Source organism: Salvelinus fontinalis, chromosome 16 (genome assembly GCF_029448725.1).
Source record: "Salvelinus fontinalis isolate EN_2023a chromosome 16, ASM2944872v1, whole genome shotgun sequence".
Classification (NCBI taxonomy): domain Eukaryota; kingdom Metazoa; phylum Chordata; class Actinopteri; order Salmoniformes; family Salmonidae; genus Salvelinus; species Salvelinus fontinalis.
Window position 1 is genome coordinate 4,928,348 of NC_074680.1, and position 19,281 is coordinate 4,947,628.

A 19,281-nucleotide genomic window follows, 5' to 3' on the forward strand; every position below is an offset into this window, starting at 1 on the left:
AAATTTGATTAAGGCTTTTGGCTATTTCAATGGGAAAAGAAATTGCTCGTGCCAAGAGAGAGAAAGAATATGACATCATAAAGGGAATAATGTATTAAACTAAAAAAAGGTAACTAACTAATCAGGAATTACTGGAGCTATCATCATTGCACTAGACTGCACTAGACTGCATTGCACTAGACTGTATCTAAGAGGAAAAGTCCCGGGGAGCGTTTGTAAGAGCAAGATGATTAAAGATATTTCTTTAATTTAGAAAAAAGGGCAGGCGAAAAGACTTCCTTCCATATGTCAATTAATGATTAATAATACTCCCAATGAAAATCCAAAAGAAATCTCTCAGCATGTTTCCCAGTTTTATCAGAATCTGTATACATCAGCCCAGCCAACTTCCAATATGGATATTTTCTTAGACAATGTAGCAAAGAAGTAGCTAAGAAGATTATGATTTCAGGGATTTTTGTGATGAGTTATCTGAGATAAGACTGTATTAAAAGCCTTAAAGACAATAGGTCCCCTGGAAATGATGGTTTAATAAGCGAGATTTATAAATCATTCAATGATAAATTGATTCCTTTCATTCTTGCTATGCTTCCTTAAAGCAAGGTCTAATTACTATGATTCAATGGACATGGGTGGGGGAATATTTGTGTGACGACCTAAAATGGGGGCAGAAGCTCACCAGCACCCCATCTTATATGTCCAACCACCCTGAACGTCAGACTCTATTGAAGCACATAGAGTGGTGTAAAGTACCTAAGTAAAAATACTTTAAAGTACTACTTAAGTAGTTTTTGGGGGTATCTGTGCTTTACTATTTATAGTTTTGACAACTTTTACTTTACTACATTTCTAAGGAAAATAATGTACTTTTTACTCCATACATTTTCCCTGACACCCAAAAGGAATCGTTACATTTTGAATGGCTAGCAGGCAGGAAAATTGTCGGTTGGATGTACTGCCAAATTGTAATGTCTGGAGAGTGATGGGTGTGGAGTCAGACGCAGAGAGCAGAAGGTAGACGGGAAAAACGCTTTAATGTCCTTTCGGGTAGTAACCAGTTAAAAACATGTGTGAAGCCCAAAACACAGGTGCAACAAACCCAAAACCATAGTTACTAAAAAACCCGGACAGCGAAAACCCAAAAGAACACAAACACCACATACGTCAAAATAAATACAAGCCCGCACAAACACCAGCGGGCTAAACGAACTTAAATAACACCCATCCCAAAACCCCAACAAGGAACAGGTGAAAACAATTAGACAAAAACAAACGAAAAGGAAAAAGGGATCGGTGGCAGCTAGTAGACCGGCGACGACGACCGCCGAGCACCACACGAACAGGAAGGGGAGCCACCTTCGGTGGTATTCGTGACACAAATTCTCTAAAATTATGTTGGAAGCGACTTATGGTAGAGAAATAAACATTCAATTCTCTGGCAGCAGCTCTGGTGGACATTCCTGCAGTCTGCATACCAATTGCACAATCCCTCAGAACTTCGGACGTCTGTGGCATTGTGTTGTGACAAATATGCACATTTTAGTGGCCTTTTGTCCCCAGCAAAAGGTGCACCTGTGTAATGATCATGCTAGTTAATCAGTTTCTTGATATGGTGCACCTTTCAATGTGGATAGATTATCTTGGCAATGGAGAAATGCTCACATTGTTTTTTTTTTGGCGTACAGAACATTTCCCGGGACCTTTAACTTCAGCTCATGAAACATGGGACCAACCTTTTACATGTTGCGTTTTTTTGTTCAGTATAGTTTATTACAAATATAGCCATATACAGTCCTCCAGATATCTGTTGACAAGGACATACATCACTGTGTATTTGTTACACTGTACATACAAAAATGGCCAAACATTTTTTTGTTTGTTGCCATTTTCCATTGTTACTAACTTGTACTGGTTAAAAGTATAATTAAAGAAGAAGAAAAACGTGTATTTTTTGCAAACCATGTTTAGTACTTCTAAAAGAGACAGTGACAAATTCATGGTTCAACAAGATATTATAGTCATCAAAAGGGTAGAATTTTAGCATTGATATACTTATGATACAGTACTTTACAGCTTTGATTGGTCACAGAATATATGACATGAAGGGGTGATGTAATTATCTGAATTTGTCGGGGGGAGGGCTAAAGGGTAGTGTGGCGAAGTCAGGTAGGAGATCTGCGCCCACTTCCCATGCTTACCGTGGAGAGCGGGAGTACGGGCAGACACCGTGTTATGCGGAAGAGCGCACGGTGTCTCCTGTACGTGTGCTTAGCCCGGTGCGGGTTATTCCACCTCCCCGCACTGGCCGGGCTAGATTGAGCATTGAGCCAGGTGCCATGAAGCCGGCTCAACGCGTCTGGTCTCCAGTGCGTCTCCTCGGGCCGGTGTACATGGCACCAGCCTTACGCATGGTGTCCCCGGTTCGCCAACACAGCCCAGTGCGGGTTATTCCACCTCCCCGCACTGGTCGGGCTACGGGGAGCATTCAAACAGGTAAGGTTGGGCAGGCTCGGTGGTCAAGGGAGCCAGTACGCCTGCACGGTCCAGTATATCCGGCGCCACCTTCCCGCCCCAGCCCAGTACCACCAGTGCCTACACCAATCACCAGGCTTCCAGTGCGTCTCCAGAGCCTTGTTCCTCCTCCACGCACTCTCCCTGTGGTGCGTGTCTCCAGCCCGGTACCTCCAGTTCCGGCACTACGCACCAAGCCTCCTGTGCATCTCCAGAGCCCTGTACACACTGTTCCTTCTCCCCGCACTAGCCATGAGGTGCGTGTCTCCAGTCCGGTACCACCAGTTCCGGCACCACGCACCAGGCCTACTGTGCGCCTCAGCAGGTCAGAGTCGGCCGTCTGTCCAATGTCGCCTGCACTGCCTGCCTGCCCAGAGCCATCTGAGCTGCCTGCCTGCCCAGCGCCATCTGAGCCATCCGTCTGCCCAGCGCCATCTGAGCCATCCGTCTGCCCAGCGCCGTCTGAGCCATCCGTCTGCCCAGCGCCGTCTGAGCCATCCGTCTGCCCAGCGCCGTCTGAGCCGCCCGTCTGCCCAGCGCCGTCTGAGCCGCCCGTCTGCCCAGGAGCTGCCAGAGCCGCCCGCCAGTCATGAGCCGCCCTCCAGTCATGAGCCGCCCTCCAGTCAGGAGCCGCCCTCCAGTCATGAGCCGCCTTCCAGTCATGAGCCGCCTTCCAGTCATGAGCTGCCCTCCAGTCATGAGCTGCCCTCCAGTCATGAACTGCCTGCCAGTCATGAGCTGCCCTCCAGTCATGAGCTGCCCTCCAGTCATGAGCTGCCTTCCAGTCATGAGCTGCCTTCCAGTCATGAGCTGCCCCTCAGCCCGGAGCTGCCCCTCAGCCCGGAGCTGCCCCTCAGTCCGGAGCTGCCATTAGTCCGGAGCTGCCTTTCAGTCCAGAGCTGCCTCTCTGTCCGGAGCTGCCCTTCAGTCCGGAGCTGCCCCTCTGTCCTGAGCTGCCCCTCTGTCCTGAGCTACCTCTCTGTCCTGAGCTACCTCTCTGTCCTGAGCTACCTCTCTGTCCTGAGCTACCTCTCTGTCCTGTGCTGTCTCCTAAATTTGCAAACGGCTTTTATGTGTAAGTGTTCAGTTTATGTTCATTAAAATATGACCACTTTCTACTCTGCTTGATCCTTTTGTGGGTTGGGTGATTCTGTAACGGCTGTCGAAGTCGTTCTCCTCCTCAGACGAGGAGGAGCATGGATCGGACCAACACGCAGAGTGAAAAGTGGTCAAATTTTAATGAACATAAACTGAACACTTATACATACAAAACAACAAACGTGACAAACCGAAAACAGTCCCGTGTGGCACGAACACTGACACGAGATACAGAAGACAATCACCCAACTCACACCCTGACCAACTAAAGAAATACAAGAAAAAGGAAAAACAGGTCAGGAACGTGACAGTTGAACAGTATAAAAAGCCGTTTGCAAGTTTTGGAAAGCTTTTGTAAGAGACGAGGCACAGTAAATAACAGTATCATCAGCATAAAAATGAAGTTGCGCATTTTGGACATTTTTGCCTAAATCATTTATATGAATAGTGAATAAGAGAGGACCAAGTACAGAGCCTTGGGGCACACCATTAAAGACAGACAATTTAACAGACATAAGCCCATCAAAGTGAGTGCACTGAGTTCTATCAGACAGATAGTTATCAAACCATGCAACTGCATGCTCTGAAAGACCTACACTCGGCAATCTCTGCCTTAGTATAGCATGATCAACTGTATCAAAAGCCTTAGAGAGATCAAAAAAAAGTGAGACACAGTGCTGCTTTTTCTCAAGGGCTTCAGTGATATCATTTAAAACCTTCATGGCTGCTGTAATTGTGCTATGCTTCTTTCTGAAGCCCGATTGGTACATTGATAAAATAGAGTTAGTAAATAAAAACTCTTTTAGCTATTCACTCCCAAGGGTTTCAAGTATTTTCACCAGGGGTGACAGCTTTGAGATTGGCCTATACTTATTTAAAAGTGTTGGATCTCCCCCTTTTAAAAGTGGTAGGACAAATGCTGATTTCCAGATTTTCTGAATATCATTACATTCCAGGGTTAGATTGAACCGATATGTTAGTGGTTCAGCTATGAATTCAGCTGCCAGATTTAAAAAGCAGGGATCCAAAAGATCAGGACCTGCAGGCTTTCTCTGATCTAAGGATTTCAGGTCTTTATGTACCACCTGCACTGAGAATGGCAAAAAGCTAAAAGTTTGACCAGCTCTCACTGGTTCATCCACACAGGGTTGTACAGAGACAGAGGACACTGAATCAAACAGCCTACCAGATGATACAAAGTGCTCATTGAAACAATTCAGCATTTCAGTTTTGTCATATACAGCAAGGGAGTCCTTCAAAACACATGACGGTAATTCATTAACATTACTGTTACCAGACATAGACTTAATAGCCTTCCAAAACTTTCTAGGGTCATTCAGGTTATCAGTGGTAACAGACATAAAATATTCAGACTTGTCCTTCCTGAGAAGAAAAGAACACTTGTTTCGTAACTGCATAAAAATAAGTCAATCAGCATCAGAACATGATTTCCTTGCTTTAGCCCAGGCTAGATTACGGTCGTGAATAATACAAGACAGCTCAGAAGAACACCATGGATTATCCCGCCCTTTAACCCTGAACCTGCTGAATGGGGCATGTTTGTTTACTATTTGGAAAAAAACATAATTAAAGAATATCCAGGCAGATACCACATCAGGGATAAGCTCAATCTTGCTCCAGTCAAAATGAAACAAATCATGAAAGAAAGCCTGCTCATTAAAACACTTTAAATATCTCTTACGAATAAAACGTGGGTTTGTCCTAGGAACCTTAGTATTTCTAACAGCAACAACAGCACAATGGTCACTTAAATCATTACAAAAAACACCAACCGCAGAATATTTATGTGGAACATTTGTTAATATCAAATCAATCAGGGTAGATTTATCTGGGCATTTAAGATTTGGGCGAGTGGGTGAGTTAATCAACTGGGTAAGATTCATAGAATTACAAAACATTTTTAAATCATCAGACACCGGTTTTAACCAACACCAGTTGAGATCACCAATCAATATCATTTCACTGTAAAGAAGTTTAGACATAAGGTGCGTCAAAGAAGAAAATGCTATTTTCTACATTGTTGAATAATAGTGAAGACATCAAAACTATGAAATAACACAAATGGAATCATGTAGTAACCAAAAAAGTGTGAAACACATCAAAACATATCATATATTTGAGATTCTTCAAATAGCCACCCGTTGCCTTGATGACAGCTTTGCACACTCTTGGCATTCTCTCAACCAACTTCACGTGGAATGCTTTTCCAACAGTCTTGAAGGAGTTCCCACATATGCTGAGCACTTGTTGTCTGTTTTTTCTTTACTCTGCGGTCCTACCCATCTCAAAACATCTCAATTTGGTTGAGGTCGGGGGATTGTGGAGGCCAGGTCATCTGATGCAGCACTCCGTCACTCTCCTTCTTGGTAAAATAGCCCTTACACAGCCTGGAGGTGTGTTGGGTCATTGTCCCGTTGAAAAACAAATAAATTATCCTGAGTGGCGCAGTGGTCTAAGGCAAGCTGTGCAGTTAGAGATCCTGGTTGGAGTCCAGGCTCTGTCGCAGCCGGCCGAGACCGAGAGACCCATGGGGCGGCACACAATTGGCCCTGCGTCGTCCGGGTTAGGGGAGGGTTTGGCCGGCAGGGATGTTCTTGTCCCATCGAGCTCTAGCGACTCCTGTGGCGAGCAGGGCGCAATGCACACTGACAGGGTTGCCAGGTGTATGGTGCTTCCTCCGACCCATTGGTGCGCCTGGCTTCCGGGTTAAGCAGGCATTGTGTCAAGAAGCAGTGCGGCTTGGCTGGTTTGTGTTTTGGAGGACGCACGGCTCTCGACCTTCGCCTCTCCCGAGTCCATACGGGAGTTGCAGCGATGAGACAAGACGGCCCCCCCACCAAGTGGCCCCCCTTGTCTGAATTTGGTCAATATGTCCTCCAAAAGACTTTATAGCCCACTGTGGCAAAGACTATACTTTCAGGAGTTAAACAACACAATAAAAACAATCACCTTGTTTGTCTCATTCTTCCAATCTAGCTAGTGACTTTATAAAACACAATATTTGGTATTTGTATTTTACATAATGCCAACGGTATAGGAAAGCATCTGGTGGCAAAATAGCCAAAAACATAAAATGATGAATTAATTCAAGGTTTACAAATATGCCCAATCAATAGAAGATTATGTCAGAAAACAATAGTCTAAACCCAATGTCTCTACCATATATGGTTAAAAGTTACTGACGATTTACTCTGAGATTTAACCTCACAACACCAAATATGGAACACATACAACCAAGTGCGGTGCAGTCTAAACTAGTAATGGTCACAGCAAATTATCGTTATTATTTCATCAACACTGTCAAGTACAAGTATATTAATGTTATAATATTGTTGAGAACAAGCTAATGATTAATTCTATGTAATTTCTAATGACATCAGGCAAAGAAAACAACGTTTGGACATGCATTTCGTAGCTCCCTCTTGAATTGACCCTTTTTCTCTCTACATTGTATAGCAAATAAGTGAATATATAAAAATAATATATGTCATTCATCAGACGCTTTTATCCAAAGCGACTTACAATAAAACCTGCTGTCGTTTATGTATGGGCGGTGACGGGAATCGAACCCACTACCCTGGCGTTGCAAGCGTCATGCTCTATCATGGTCATGGGTGCACCTCAGCCACGCACAAGGTCCTAAATGATATCTTAACCGCCATCGATAAGAAACAATACTGTGCAGCCGCATTCATTGACCTGGCCAAGGCTTTCGACTCTGTCAATCACCACATCCTTATCGACAGACTCAACAGCCTAGATTTCTCAAATGATTGCCTCGCCTGGTTCATCAACTACTTCTCCGATAGAGTTCAGTGTGTAAAATCGGCTTCCTGTAGTCCGGGCCTCTGGCAGTCTCTATGGGGGTGCCACAGGGTTCAATTCTGGGGCCGACTCTCTTATCTGTATTCATCAATGATGTCGCTCTAGCTGCTGGTGAGTCTCTGATCCACCTCTACGCAGATGACACCATTCTGTATACTTCTTGCCCTTCTTTGGACACTGTGTTAACTACCCTCCAGACGAGCTTCAATGCCATACAACTCTCCTTCCGTGGCCTCCAACTGCTCTTAAATAGAAGTAAAACTAAATGCATGCTCGTCAACCGATCGCTGCCTGCACCTGCCCGCCCGTCCAGCATTACTACTCTGGACGTTTCTGACTTAGAATATGTGGACAACTACAAATACCTAGGTGTCTGGTTAGACTGTAAACTCTCTTTCCAGACTCACATCAAACATCTCCAATCCAAAGTTAAATCTAGAATTGGCTTCACTCATGCTGCCAAACGTACCCTCGTAAAACTGACCATCCTACCGATCCTCGACTTCGCCGATGTCATTTACAAAATAGCCTCCAACACCCTACTCAACAAATTGGATGCAGTCTATCACAGTGCCATCCATTTTGTCACCAAAGCCCCATATACTACCCACCACTGCGACCTGTACGCTCTCGTTGGCTGGCCCTCACTTCAAACTCGTCGACAAACCCACTGGCTCCAGGTCATCTACAAGACCCTGCTAGGTAAAGTCCCGCCTTATCTCAGCTCTCTGGTCACCATAGCAGCACTCACCCGTAGCACGCGCTCCAGCAGGTATATCTCACTCGTCATCCCCGAAGCCAATTCTTCCTTTGGCCGCCTCTCCTTCCAGTTCTCTGCTGCCAATGACTGGAACGAACTACAAAAATCTCTGAAACTGGAGACACTTATCTCCCTCACTAGCTTTAAGCACCAGCTGTCAGAGCAGCTCACAGATCACTGCACCTGTACATAGCCCATCTATAAATAGCCCAAACAACTACCCCATCCCCTAATGTATTTATTTTATTTATCTTGCTCCTTTGCACCCCAGTATTTCTACTTTGCACATTCATCTACTGCACATTCATCTACTGCATTCCAGTGTTTTTAATTGCTATATTGTATTTACTTCGCCACCATGGCCTATGCATTGCCCTTCTACCTCCCTTATCTCACCTAATTTGCTCACATTGTATATAGACTTGTTTTTCTACTGTATTATTGACTATGTTTGTTTACTCCATGTGTAACTCTGTGTTGTTGTATGTGCCGTACTGCTTTGCTTTATCTTGGCCAGGAAAAGCATGGAATGGAAAAGTGCAAACAGAGAGCATGGGATATTTTGTTTTGGCCGGAATGTGCAAACAAATAGAGGACATTGTTGGTAAATGCGTCATATGTCTTGAACGACGCCCCTCAAACACCAAAGAGCCAATGTTACCTCACTGTATCCCAGACCGACCCTGGCAGGTCGTGGCAACCGTTCTGATCACCTGGAACAACAAGAACTACATCATAACAGTTGACTACTACAGCAGATACTTCGAACTCGACAAGCTTCACAGCACCACATTTGCAGCTGTGATACACAAGCTGAAAGCAGCCTTTGCCAGGCATGGCATTGTAGAGAATTTAACATCTGACAATGGGCCCTGTTACAAATCAAATGAGTTTGAATCCTTCACAAAAGCATGGGAGTTTACACGTCACCACAAGCCCACATTACCCTCAAAGTAATGGCCTTGCTGAAAAATCAGTGCAGATTGCTAAATCACTCATGGACAAAGCAAAAGCAGACAAGAGAGACCCCTACCTCAGCCTCCTTGAATACTGCAACACTCCAGTTGACAACTTCAAATCACCAGCCCAGCTGTTGATGAGCCGCAGACTTCGCTCCATCCTTCCCAGCACCAACCAGCAGCTACAACCTGAGGTCGTCAGCTACAAGGAAATGCATGAAAAACGTGCAGAGACAACAACAACAAAAGCGATACTACGACAGGTCAGCTAGACCACTGCCACCACTGATCGACGGAGAGTCAGTTTGTATCCAGGAGCATGGCCTCTGGAAGCCAGCAGTCGTCATCCAGCCAGCTGACACTGAACGTTCATAGCACGTCCTCACCGCAGAAGAAGCGGTGTACCGCCGCAATCGTCGTCACCTACTGAACACAAAAGAACAACACACTGATGAGATGAACTGTTCCCCTGAAAGAGAACGTGATGGACTAAACACACACACACACACACACATCACAACATACACCATACTTACCTGCAACACCACAATAACTTTTGACTGACACAGAAGCATGCTCAGCATCATATCGCACAAGGTCAGGAAGAGAGGTCAAGCCCAGAGCTGTCCTAGAACTGTGAAATGTCAAAGGGTGTAGGCGGATCGCTGCCCTAAAAGAGTTCCACACTGTAAACTTGTTATTGAAAGTTCACTTGAAATGCTTTGGTATTGTATTTGTTTGAAATGTTAGGATGTATTTCTACTGTGAAAGCTGAGTTGCTGAGAATCCCTTGTTCGAAAAGTAACAGTATGTTGGATCATTATTTCAGAGTCTATGTTGATTCAGTTGGTGTAGTATGCAATATAAATGGTTACTTACCTTGAGTTCAAACTGCAGAGCATGTTTTCAAAAGAAACGCTTAGAATATGCTTCAGGCTCTGATCAGGCCCTACACCCAAACAAGGGCACTGCGTTCATCCACCTCTGGCCTGCTCGCCTCCCTACCTCTGAGGAAGTACAGTTCCCGCTCAGCCCAGTCAAAACTGTTCGCTGCTCTGGCACCCCAATGGTGGAACAAACTCTCTCACGACGCCAGGTCAGCGGAGTCAACCACCTTCCGGAGACACCTGAAACCCCACCTCTTTAAGGAATACCTAGGATAGGATAAAGTAATCATTCTAACCCCCCCCCCCCCTTAAAAGATTTAGATGCACTATTGTAAAGTGGTTGTTCCACTGGATATCATAAGGTGAATGCACCAATTTGTAAGTCGCTCTGGATAAGAGCGTCTGCTAAATGACTTAAATGTAAATGTAAATATGTAAACATTTTTATTTTGTTTTAAAAGAAGGGGGATGTAATATTCATATGTGTAAACATACTGAATTATAATTGGATGCATTTTACCGCCATATCATACTGTGCTATGATTGGTTAAGACCACCCAAATGGTTAGGTCATGGTCAGTTTAATCCTGGTTGGCGATACGTGAACATGCCAGTTATAGCTAGCTAATAAAGAGCTACGTTAAGAAATATCCTGTAGTACTGCATTTTATTATTTTGTACAAAGTGTGCAAAACAAGACAGTGCAGACGAGGAATGCATTAGTAAGTACTTGGCGCTAAACTCAAGTGAACTTTCAGGATGCTTCCATCTTTCCATAGCTAGCTAGCTTGACCGGCGTTGTCATTTCAAGGGGATGAACTCGGCTAACCTAGCGCAACTATCGTTAACGTTAGTTGTAAATACTGTAATGAAACAGGCAGGGAGCAGGTCTCGAACCCTCGACCTTCAAGCCCGAAGTCCAGCACGCTATCGACTGTGCCGCAAAAGCATGCTCGTGCGGCAGAGTCTATTTCCACGCTTATAAACCCAGGGTCGTTACACTACCATTGCATAATAACCTAAGCTTGCTTAGTTGTAGCCGAAGCGAAGTCTCAGCCTGTGTTGGCTACTGCCTGACTAGTTGCCAAATTCTGTAACTATAATAACTGTGTTTCTGTAGTAGCTACATTAGTAGATTGCACCATGTAAACAAGCTTTTGGCCTATATATTTTCTTGAACCCAAAGGCAAAGCTACACAAGGGCCCATAGCTAATCCAAACTTGTGAACATTGACTAACTAACTACATGATAACTTGCCAATTGATCTGGCAGTCTTCTTAGTTAACTAACTAGCTAGCTACACACAATAATATAGATGTGAGCTTAATTGTAATCAACTACTATAGTTACTTACTAAACTGACCATTAATATATCATACTTCTGTGTTGGTTTAGGAAGCAAATTGCAAGATGGATTATAGGCCTGGTTAGCTATAAAGCTAGCTATTGTTGATATAAAATACTGGCATGTCATTAACCCCTCTGCTTGTGTCACGCCCTGGCCTTAATATCTTTGTTTTCATTATTATTTTAGTTAGGTCAGGGTGTGACATGGGGAAGTTTGTGTGTTTTTTGTATTGTCTAGGGCAGGGGTGTCAAACTCATTTTCACCGAGGGCCACATCAGCATAATGGCTGTCCTCAAAGGGCCAGATGTAACTTATAAATGTAATCGAATGTAATGTAAAATAAATGTAACTCCTCCTTAATGTTAAATAACTCATTATTTATTATAACTTATTCAAGTGACAATTACAGTTGCATAGAAAATATATGTTTGCTTGTAGCTCTAACATAAATCCTTTTAAATTTTGTCAGCTTATGAAAACCCACATAACTCCATTAATGAAGGATCAAACTGTCCAAGTGAATAAAGAAAAATAACATAAAACTTAGCTGCAAAGAACATGTATGACACATGTAGCATTTTACAAAAAAAGGCTGCACACAGCCGTGCACCCAACTGATGGTTTGATGACAATTTGTCTGCATACACACATAAACCTGCAAACATTAAATAATTACTACAGCAGCTACACATAAATAATATGTAATCAACTAAAAATACCAAAATAAAGGTTGACTCAGTTCACAACTATATTGGTCAAGTTTTTCGGTTAGTCTTTGATGAGGAGATGCTGCCTGTCCTTGAACACACCAAGTGGATTCTCTCTCTACTATCGATTGATCATGTTCTGAAAATGATAAACACAAAACAAAATGCAAGCACAATCATTAAATTGCACACAGTTTAACTGTTCTTCTTCTTGGTTGAATTACATTTTATTATATTTTAATTAAGTTTAAAAAAAAATGCTTGCCTGTGTGTTTTCTGACCAGATGTCTGACACCGTTTTCCCGTTACCAGTGTGTCAATGTCTGGTTTTAGGTCCTGTGCTGAGGCAATGCGTAGAACAGCATGGAGGTTGTCATCCGTGAGGCGTGATCTGTGCTTGTTTTTGTTCAGATTCATTATGGAAAAAAACTGTTCGCACAGATAGGTGCTCCCAAACATGGACAGAACACGGGCAGCATGAAGTCGAAGCTGTGGCATCAAACCAGGAGGCAGCAGACGGTAAAAGTCCTGGATTGTAGCATCCTGAAACTTTGCTCTCAGGCCACTGTCGCTTTGAAGCTCAATTAGCTCCATCTGAAGGTGTTGGGGTGCAGTGCAGACATCGGTGGTGAAAGGATTGGCAAAGATGTCAAAGCCAGACTGTTGTGCTCTGAAGTCAGAGAAGCGCCGATCAAACTCAGTCTTTAACCAGCTCAGTTTGGTAGCCAACTGAGCACATGAAAAAGTCTCGGGAAATGAGGCTGACATGCTCTGACAAACAGGAAAGTGAACAAGATTGTCCTGTTTCACTTGCCACATCCATAAGTCCAATTTACGCTGGAAAGCCGTGATCGTGTCGGACATCTGCGTGATGACTTGTTTGCGTCCCTGCAGCTTCTGATTCAGCTGGGCGAGATGGTCGGTTATGTCACACAACACAGCAAAGTCACACATCCACTTTGGATCTGATAGTTCAGACATGAGTTTTCCTTTACTCTGCATAAAAAGAGCAATGTCTTTCCTGAGCTCGAAAAATCGCTTGAGGACTTTGCTCCTACTCAGCCACCGCACTTCTGTATGGTACAGCACATCCCCGTGTTCCGAGCCCATCTCCAGCAAAAACTGCTGGAACTGACGGTGATTCAGGCCACGCGCCCGAATGAAGTTCACTGTTTTCATGACTGTGGTCACAATGTCCTCCATCCCCAGCACCTTCCCACACAAAGCTTCTTGATGGATAATGCAATGATACGTTATCAAAGGCGTGTGACAGTTCATTTTTTGCATTTTCCCCTTCATTAGTCCAACCAAGCCCACTTTTCCTCCACACATTGCCGGTGCACCGTCTGTAGTTAATCCTACCAAGTTTTCCCACTGCAATGCATTTTTACTTACGGACTTCTCTACCGCATCAAAAATGTTCTGTCCCGTCGTGGTCCCATGCATTGCAGCCACATCCAACAGCTCCTCAGTGATAGAGAGGTCCGACTTTACGCCTCTAATAAAAATTGATAACTGCGCTGTGTCCGTGTTATCTGTGCTTTCATCAACAGCTAATGAAAAAGCTGTGTAGCTGCGTGTCTCCTCGGCCAGCTGTGTTGTAAGATTTTCTGCTAGTTCCTTCACTCGGTCGACGATGGTGTTTCTTGATAAACTGACATTTTTAAAAGTCTGTAACTGGTCGGGACACACCTGCTCACAGACCTTCAGCATGCACTGCTTCAAAAACGCTCCCTCTGAAAAAGACTTGGAAGCGTGGGCGATTTCTTCAGCCACAATGAAGCTAGCTTTCACCGCGGCCTCGTTTTTGGCTGTGGATTTCATGAACAAACTCTGCTGCGACCGCAGTTTGCCTTTTAATTCTTGGGCAATTTGTTGCTTTTCTTGAAGGCTAGCTTTAGCGTACTTAGCTCCGTGTTTGGTGTCAAAATGTCGACGCAGATTGTACTCTTTGACAACCGACACCGCCTCGTAACACAAAAGACATACCGGTCTTTCTCCTTGAAGCGCAAACAAGTATTCGCCTTCCCATCTTTCTTGAAACAGTCTTCCGTCTGCATCAACTTTTCTCTTTCTGGACATTTTGGGATCATTATTTATATCTCAATTCCACTCGTTGGCATGGACACTGCCGTGGCTAGCGTAGTCGAAAGGCATTGTGGGAATGTAGTTTTTGGTCAAAGCACGCTCTTAATTTATTTTTTGGTATTTATTTTTAGACACTCAAAACTTTTAAGCTCTCGCGGGCCACATAAAATGACCTGGCGGGCCACATCTGGCCCGCGGGCCTTGAGTTTGACACATGTGGTCTAGGGTGTTGTATGGTTTAGAGGGTTAAGGTGTATAGATGGTTTAATGTTTTGTGTAGTTGTCTAGGAAAGTCTATGGTTGCCTGAATGGATTCCCAATTAGAGACAGCTGGTTTCTGTTGTCTCTGATTGGGAGTCATATTTAAGGTAGCCATAGGCTTTAGCTGTTTGTGGGTAATTGTCTATGTCGATGTTCTATGTTGCATGTATGCACTAGTTCATTCTTAGCTTCACGGTCGTCAGTTTTGTTATTTTGTTAGTTTGTTAAAGTGGTTTCGTTTTGTGTTGGTTCTCTTCTAAATAAAAGAATATGTTCTTTTCACGCGCTGCGCCTTGGTCCTCACTCTTTCCTATAGAAGATTGTGACAGCTTGCAAGTTCTTCTCTTTTTACATCTACCTTATCAAGACAAAAACAATATTATATTTAGCCTTAATGCTTGGCTTTCCTTTTGGATACTCTGGCTCTGTAAAAAGAGAAGCAGATAAAACAAGGCTTACTTTAGTGATGTGTATTCTATTCACACCCTGATTGTGCATGGGGCACATAGGGTGGACGCTGAGGTAATGGGCTGGAATCTTTGGTAGGCAGTGAAACTGATCTTTGAATCATTCCTCTCCACAGTGCTCCTGTGCCGGGGCAAAGCTTTCAGCGATTTCACCGGACCAGACTGTCGGTTTCTGTCATTTGAAAAAGGAGAGACTATATATGTCTACTATAAACTCTCAGGCCAAAGGACAAATATATGTGCAGGGAGTGTAAGTATGAGTTGATATTAAATTACAGTACCTGTCAAAAGTTTGGACACACCTACTCATTCAAGGGTTTTACTTCACTATTATTCTACAATGTAGAAAATAGTAAAGACATCAAAACTTTGGAAAAAACATGGAATCATGTAGCAACCAAAAAAGTGTTAAACAAATCAAATATATTTTAGATTCTTTAAAGTAGCCACCCATTGTCTTGATGACTGCTTTGCACAGACTTGGCATTCTGTCAACCAGCTTCATGAGGTATTCACCTGGAATGCATTTCAATTAACAGGTGTGCCTTATTAGAATGTTATTTGTGGAATTTATTTCCTTCTTAATGCGCTTGAGCCAGTTGTGTTGTGACAAGGTTGGGGTGGTACACAGAAGATTTGGTAAAAGACCAAGTCCATATTATGGCAAGAACAGTACAGTCGCAAAAACCATCAAGCGCTATGATGAAACTGGCTCTTATGAGGACTGCCACACGAAAGGAAGACCCAGCGCTACCTCTGCTGCGAGTTAACTGCACCTCATATTGAAGCCCAAGTAAATGCTTCACAGAGTTCAAGTAACAGACATAGCCCAACATCAACTGATCAGAAGAGACTGCGTGAATCAGGCCTTCATTGTTGAATTGCTGCAAAGAAACCACTACTGAAGGACCCTAATAAGAAGAAGAGACTTGCTTGGGCCTAGACACACGAGCAATGGACATTAGACTGGTGGAAATCTGTCCTTTGGTCTGATGAGTACAAATTTGAGAGTTTTGGTTCCAACCTTCGTGTCTTTCTGAGATGCAGAGTAGGTGAACGAATTATCTCCGCATGGGTGGTTCCCACCGTGAAGCATGGAAGAGGTGTGGGGGTGCTTTGCTGGTGACACTGTCTGTGATTTATTTAGAATTCAAGGCTCACTTAACCGGCATGGCTACCCCAGCATTCTGCAGTGGTTTGTGCTTAGTGGGACAATTATTTGTTTTTCAGCAGGACAATGACCCAACACACCTCCAGGCTGTGTAAGGGCTTTTTGACCACATTCACCCGACCTCAACCCAATTGAGATGGTTTGGGATGAATTGGACCACAGAGTGAAGGAAAAGCAGCCAACAAGACCTCAACATACTGTATGTGGGAACTCTTTCAAGACTGTTGGAAAAGCATTCCTGTTTCAACAACACAACAAGCATTTTGCTACACCCGCAATTACATCTGCTAAACACGTGTATGTGACCAATAAAATGTGATTTGATTTGGGCTTCTTTGAAGAATATAAAATATATTTAGATATTTTTTTGTACACTTTTTGGGGGTTACTACATGATTCCATATGTGTTCTTTCATAGTTTTGATGTCTTCACTATTATTCTACAATGTAGAAAATAAAGAAAAACCCTTGAATGAGTAGGTGTGTCCAAACTTTTTACTGGTACTGTATGTGATAACATTGCAGTCTAGAAGGAATGTTGAAGCTTTTTCTGTTTTGTTAACATGTTTCATTCTCTGTTTTGTTTCCATTTCTTACAATGGGTTGGTAACCGCTTTGGTTACTTCAATAAGGACCAACTCGTAATCAATCACATATACACTGAAAAAAAATTGGAGATTCCTGCTGAGGTAAGTCAATAAATAGATGTAGGCCTAGTTCACTACTGCCAATGCATCATCGCTTAAAACATTGTCTGGAATGACTGAACTTCTTTCTGAAATAGGTAGTATGACTCAAACAATGTTTTCTTTTCAGGAAACCGACATTGTTTGCTTTGACACTGGACACAATAAGTTTGACAGTTATGACATTGATTCACTGTTAGGTTCCTCTTTATTGTTAACAGACAAGGAGGATTCTGTGCAAGTAACCACAGAGACTTTTTACCTAAACAAAAGTGCTGAGAGCACCACGGTGGAAGTGGATGAGCCTCCACCTGAAGTGACACTGTTAAAAAATGATGAGATTGATAGAGATGTACCTGAGGACATTGATAAGGTTGTAGAGGTTCCAGATAATGATGATCTGAGAAATTTTGAGGCTTTAGAGTCCTCTCTGCCTCAGCCTGAAACTCTTGACACAAAGGGAGTGGAATCTAACACTGTACTTGAGACCACAGCTGAGAGGATCAAAAATTACCTTCAGAAAGATCAGCAGAGGACAGAGGACTCTGTGCCGTACAGTGTTGTTGAACCAGAGGAAGGTGAGATCAAAGAAACCCCCTCAGAACCTGATTCCAAAGATGATCCTGAGTTAGAAAATGCACCTGATGTTTTTTCAGAAGGCAGACCTATTCCTGAGTTAAAAATCACACTTGGAATAACTTTTGATGCTGTCACTTCCAATGATGAGGACACTTGGAAGGTGACTCCATATGACAAGGAAAGTGACAAGACTGAATATCAGCAGGATGAGGAAAGTGATTATCATCTCAGGGAAACTCCATTGCTGGCTTTTTCTGAAGAAAGTTCTAATTTGGAACACGAGAACATTCCGGAATCTGATCAGACAGATGAGGAAGACAGTCTATCAGAGGTACCTCATACACAGAAACAGGACTCCAAGGACAATAACTTGTGGTCTGCATTTGGTGATACCGTTTTTAACATTGTCAGTGGTGGGGAAAGAATAGCTTATGTTGCCGGTTCAGAGGTAGATGACGAGGAGGATGATGACGAAGGTGAGATTACACCAGAGGAGCCTCCCAAAATTGAAGAACCCAAGGAGTTATTTGGCTGTTCTACTTCCTCTGAGCTAATCTTTGAGGAACCTGCGGACTCTAATTTCAGTGAGGATGCTGTCAAAGTACCTGATGAGGATTCTCAGACGTTGCAGTTTGAGGATGAATCCGAAGAAGGTGACATCGAACCTTCAACACCTCCTGCTGATGCGGCGAGTGAACACACTGAGGCTTTAGCAGAGAATCTTACAGAAGATGACAGCCCAGTCCCTAAACAGCTCTCACAGACAGACATGCTCTCAGACTTTGATAGTAAAATGAACGAATCAGATCAGAAACAAGCTGTTGAAGAACTCCCCATACAAAAAGAGGAGTCAATAGATTTCTCACAAGTAGAGAATACATTTAAACAGAGTGGTACAGAGCTTTTCAGACTATTTCGAGAACCATACCAGAAGGTCCCAGATCCAAGTAAAAACACAATGGTGAAAGAGAGCCATCAAGAACTCCCCATAGAGGAGGAGGATTCAATACACCTAGAGGGGGAAGAGATTGAGGAAGAGTTGCTAGAGGATGAAAAAGCAGTATTGTCTTCATCCAAAACTGAGCACACTGATGAAAATGACACAGAAAGTCTATCTGAACTTGGGTCAGAGCAACCCAAACCGATGTTGTATCCAGTGATGTGTTGGATGTGGTCCAACACGACGAGGCTATTGACATAGAACCTGAGGTGCATGAGACTGAAAATGATGCTGAAAGCCACACACCCTCACTTAAAGATAAAGTTCTGTATACCCTTCCAAACAAAGAGGCGGAATACAGTGACAATGTGTTGAGGCTGACACTATTGCGAGACCGCTGCAAGGAGGAGGATATGGAGTGCCTCCAAAAGATTCTAGGTCCTCAGAACCTCTTTAGGTTGGAGTTCCTTTTTTTTGACCTGGAGCTGAAGGCTGCCCGGCGGTCCCAGACAAACATCAGTGAGGACATTGAAACGGTGCTGGAAGCCATTTTGGAAGCCTCTGAAACCCCAATCCTGGATGAGATTGAGAGGATGCTGGATGCCCATGAGAACGGACCTGCAGCAGGAGGCTGGTGAGTTTCTTGAGGAAGCTTCCATCTTGGACGACTGGTGTTCACCCTGCGTCAGAAGTACTCAACGGCCAGAAACAGTGCTCCCATGGCAGTGGGAAGTCACCTACACCCTGACACAGGTAATAATGCTTTTTTCAGTTTATGTTCATGTCAGAGTATAGGAGGATTAAAACATTTTGTTAAATAAATATTTGGAAAGTCTCATACATTGCTAATGACATGATAATAATGCCTGGAGATTTGGTTTGCAGAATAAACTGTATTTAAGAAATGCCCAAGAAGTACAACAAAGTAAATAGTAACCGGTTGACAGAACAAATACACTTCCTGACAATGCC

At 43.5% G+C, this 19,281-nt stretch overlaps 1 protein-coding gene and 1 pseudogene across 1 annotated transcript; one reads left to right on the forward strand and one right to left on the reverse strand.

Moving 5' to 3' along the window:
• Positions 1–11,766: 11,766 nt before the first annotated feature.
• On the reverse strand, positions 11,767–14,416 carry LOC129812551 (general transcription factor II-I repeat domain-containing protein 2B-like). Its single transcript, XM_055864204.1, has 2 exons — positions 12,383–14,416; positions 11,767–12,256 (listed from the first exon to the last, which is right to left on the reverse strand). Exons 1-2 carry the CDS (start codon positions 14,197–14,199, stop codon positions 12,250–12,252), a joined length of 1,824 nt encoding a protein of 607 aa, XP_055720179.1. The 5' UTR covers positions 14,200–14,416; the 3' UTR covers positions 11,767–12,249.
• LOC129813451 (transport and Golgi organization protein 1 homolog) overlaps positions 14,239–19,281 on the forward strand; it is a 69,028-nt pseudogene continuing 63,985 nt past the window's right edge.

Coding starts and splice junctions, on each gene's coding strand:
- LOC129812551 (XM_055864204.1), bottom strand. CDS start 14,199: ATGTCCAGAAAGAGAAAAGTTGATGCAGACGGAAGACTGTTTCAAGAA.